At 38.8% G+C, this 4,433-nt stretch overlaps 1 protein-coding gene across 1 annotated transcript in view; it reads left to right on the top strand.

Annotated features, from left to right (window-relative positions):
* Positions 1-4,433, top strand: part of tnfrsf21 (tumor necrosis factor receptor superfamily, member 21) — a gene marked incomplete at its 3' end in the record, with an annotated part of 49,289 nt that overhangs the window by 12,020 nt on the left and 32,836 nt on the right. The window contains 1 exon segment of the mRNA XM_014028391.1: positions 874-1,570. Within this exon segment, the coding sequence (XP_013883845.1) occupies positions 874-1,570 (697 nt within the window).

Raw genomic sequence — 4,433 nt, 5'->3', positions numbered from 1 at the left:
CCTCAAATACTTATTAAATATCATTTCGTATGAATACACGTTACATTGTTTCATATTTCTTTAACAAGATGACCTTTATCATACATATTGTTCTAGCATTTTTGACATCACTCTCCAGATTGTTCCACAGTTTTATTTCTTGTATCGAAGAACATCGCTCCCTCAAACTAGTTTGAAATCCAGGTTTCACAAACATCTCTACCCCCTTCAGATCATAACAACTTTCTCTCTTTAACAAAATTCAATTGGATGTTTAAAGGCAATAAACGTTTATGAGCCTTATACATAACCTGTAAAATATTATAATCAACCAACCCATAGAACTTCAATCATTTCAAATGATAATATATTTGATGGGTGACTGTAGTGTTTTCTTGCAATAATTCTTACAGCTCTTTTCTGTAAAACAAAAATAGGGTTTATAATTGTTTTGCATGCTTTCCCCCAGACTTAATAAATCAAGTGTGGAACAAACATTACATTATACAACATTTACAGAGCTTTATCATTAAATAACTCCCTTACTTTATGCAGTASGCCAATAGATCTAGCAATTCTATTCTATTCTAATCTTGTGCAAATGAATAAAAATATTTCTGCAAAGAGCTACTCCATCCACTAAAATAGAGAAAGTAACATATTCTATTGTTCTAATACAGAGAATAGTTTTGATTTCAGTCCAGTAACATATAGGCTAACACTCTATGCAGTTATGAACCACCCAAAAACTTTGTGACAACATATGTAGCTCCTTAATGATTTACAGTTGAGCGTCCATTGACACTTTTAAAATCAGCTTGTTTTGTTGTCTCAGAATGATGAATTGAGTTGACAGTGAGGACTAATTTTCTTTATGTACCCTTCTCTTTTTAGCTTTTATGTACAATCATGGCTGAGATCTCAGCGCGGGTTTTGACCTCAACCAGCACAGAGGACAAGCCCCTCCTTTCTCCACGACATTATCAGCACACTGACCGACATTCAGGCACCCAACTGGTGTGTGACAAGTGTCCGGCAGGGACCTACGTGTCCGTCCACTGCTCTCTGACGGCTGTGAGGGAATGCAGCCCCTGCCCTGAGGGTACCTTCACCCGAGGCGAGAACGGTGTTCAGCAATGTCATCGCTGCCGTGCTCCTTGTCCTGTGGGCTTTGTCGAGAAAGTGCCTTGCACAGCCACCCAAGATCGTGTCTGCGCCTGTCTGGCCAACAGCTTCCTGTCGCGGGACGGTGCCACAAAGTGCAAGCCCCACTCCCTGTGTCCTCAGGGTTCCAGAGTGAAGAAACAGGGCACTGAAACACAGGACGCTGTCTGCAAGCCGTGCACAAAGGGAACATTTTCAGATGTGAAGTCCAATGCAGTTAGGTGCAAAAATCACACCAACTGCCAAGCTCAAGGGCTGGTGCTGCTTAAACAAGGAACAAGAGAGACGGATAATGTCTGTGGACTCCCGTTTACCAGCCCATCATCTGTCTCCCCCACCACTCCACTGGGGCCTACACAGCCTGGAAATGTTCAGGAACCCATTATTTCCTCAATCTTCACATCACTGAAAAAACTGACTCATAAAGGTGAGAATAGAAATACAGTCTTTGTCTGTTGATCATAGTTTGCTTGAATTTTTTGATGTATAGATTTTGTGTGGCTTTCAAGATAGTCTTTCTTTCAATTTAATTACTGTCGGAGCATACAGAAAATTACGGAGCCCGCGAGGGGACATGGGGGGATTTTGTTMTTTTGCGTTCCCACGTAATACCTTTGCGTTACCTCGCAATAACTTTGCATTACCTCTCAATACTGTTGCGTTACCTTGCAATACCTCGCAATACTTTTGCGTTACCTCGCAATACTTTTGTTACCTCGCAATACCTTTGCATTCCGTCACAATACCTTTGCATTACCTCGCAATACCTCGCAATACCTTTGCGTTCTATCGCAATACTTTTGCGTTACCTCGCAATACCTTTGCATTCCCTCGCAATACCTTTGCGTTACCTGACAATACCTTTGCGTTCCATCGCAATACTTTTGCGTTACCTCGCAATACCTTTGTGTTACCTCGCAATACCTTTGCGTTACCTCGCAATGCCTTGTGTTACCTCATAATACCTTTGTGTTACCACACAATACCTTTGCGTTACCTCGCAATACCTTTGCGTTACCTCGCAATACTTTTGCGTTACCTCACAATACTTTTGCGTTACCTCACAATAGCTTTGCGTTACCTCGCAATACATATGCGTTACCTCGCAATACTTTTGCATTAGCTCGCAATATCTTTGCGTTAGCTCACAATACTTTTGCATTACCTCGCAATACTTTTGCGTTACCTCGCAATACTTTTGCGTTATCTCGCAATACTTTTGCGTTACCTCACAATACCTTTGCGTTACCTCGCAATACTTTTGCGTTACCTCGCAATACTTTTGCGTTACCTCACAATACCTTTGCGTTACCTCGCAATATTGTTTTGCTTTCCCACGCAAAAGTTTGATTTGTATATGAAGTGAATTAAATCAGACTTTTATTTTGAAATATCYGGTTACCAAAACAGGATGTGTCGCCACAAGTTTGTGAAATCGACATTGATGTTGTGTGGCTGCACTGTGTTAAAATATCGGCATATGACATAYTTCCATGCATAGCTGTGTGATATATTCATATTCATTCTGAAGCTGAATTAAAGCAGTATGCTAACTCGCTAATGGTGAACATGTGAGTTTGTTAATAAACCGGCAGGCACAACAGTGACAAACAACTTTTGCGAGAGAACGCAATACTATTGCTTGGGAACGCAAAAGAAAAAAATCTCCCGTCCCCTCACRGGCTCCATAGAAAATAAAGAAACAGAGGAGAATTTAAAAAAATCTAGTCAGGAACCCTACTGACAACATCATGGAGCCTTTGGTTTATCACTTTTATTACTAATAAAATTGTGTCAATTCACTCAAAATTTTGCCAATTGATAAGCCATCATTTTGTGAAGTAAAGGACTTTTTTATTGTCTTTATATTTAATGTTCAGATGGTTTATATGTACTTATGAATATCCCTCAAATTCTTAAATCAAACTAACATTGGAGATTACCCTTACTTTTAATTCAATTTATTTATATAGCAGAATTCACAACAAAAGTAATTTCCATTCATTGTACAACAGCATTTATGTAAAGGTACTAAAAGTTACCTAATACATATTTCTCTTTCCCTTTTTGTTTTACCCCTGTGTCTGCCTCTGCCTTGTCACCTATTTAAATGTTTTTACATCATTTTCAACCAGCCATTTCTCTGAGTCAGCTATCCATAGCCAGCATGCCTCCCTACAGGAACAACACTGTCACTGCTGTTTGTGTTGGTGCAGAATTCATGGCATTTCAGTCAGTTAAAATGACCCCGTCTGAGCTGTGAAAGAAATAGTGAGGTTGGTAGAATGTTGAGGGTAATGCACACTGCAGAGGGATTTTCTATTTCTGTCAATTACAAGTAGAAGAAGGGATTGCCAACATCCTTCTTTGAAGAGATATTTAGTTTTTTAATGTAAAAAAGAAATTTTAGAATTTAGCCAGCATTCAAACTGCTTGACTTTTTTAGTATTTAGGCTAAAAAAAAMCCCACAGAAAATAAATATCCTTGGAGTCTGACATGTTCAGTAAAAAAATAAGAATGAAGATGATGAAACTGTTGTTGGTAAGTCCAGAGCTTGTTTGGCAGTTCTGTCGCAAACAATTTTATGTAATCGTTTAGGAAGAAAACTGAACGAGTTGAAAAATATAACCCAAACAAAATATGAAGATATCCATGCAGCACTGGGAGAGATTAGCTTCAATTTTTTTGCAACCTTAGAGACTTTAAGTACACAAGAAAAAGCATTTAACAATTAAAAAAGTGAAATTTGCATGACATGTCCCCTTTAACATGCTAAAATTGTACTGCGAACAAAATTAAAACAAGTCTGTTGCTTTTACTTTGTCTTCCACCTGTGCTGCCATCTCCTCCTGAAGACATGAGTTTTTCACTGGAGCTGTCCAGGCAATTGGACATTGATTGTCCATCTGAGTCCATATTCTGGTGTCGACTTGTACATTTGTCTACTAGTCAAACAAAGGATGTTGTTGGTTCATTGTATTTACTGTTTGTGTTTTGATGTGCATTCCTGAACTCACGTTTTAGCCAAGTAGAGTAGACCTAGACAACAGAAACGTTTACATAATCAAGTTGTCTATTTGTTACTAGATGGTGTTGAGCCAAGATGTAGTGCAGGGAGTTACAGTCATATGAAAAAGTTTGGGCACCCTTGTTAATTTCTGTTCAAAAATAAATTAGGCAGGTGCATAAATTTGGGCACCAAAAAACCCTCAATATTTAGTAGCTCCTCCTTTCACAGAAATAACAGCCTCTAAACACTTCCTACAGCTTCTGATGAGAGTCTGGATTG

The sequence above is a fragment of the Austrofundulus limnaeus genome, unplaced genomic scaffold, assembly GCF_001266775.1.
Source record: "Austrofundulus limnaeus strain Quisiro unplaced genomic scaffold, Austrofundulus_limnaeus-1.0 Scaffold756, whole genome shotgun sequence".
NCBI lineage: Eukaryota > Metazoa > Chordata > Actinopteri > Cyprinodontiformes > Rivulidae > Austrofundulus > Austrofundulus limnaeus.
This window is presented reverse-complemented; position numbering and strand designations above follow the sequence as displayed.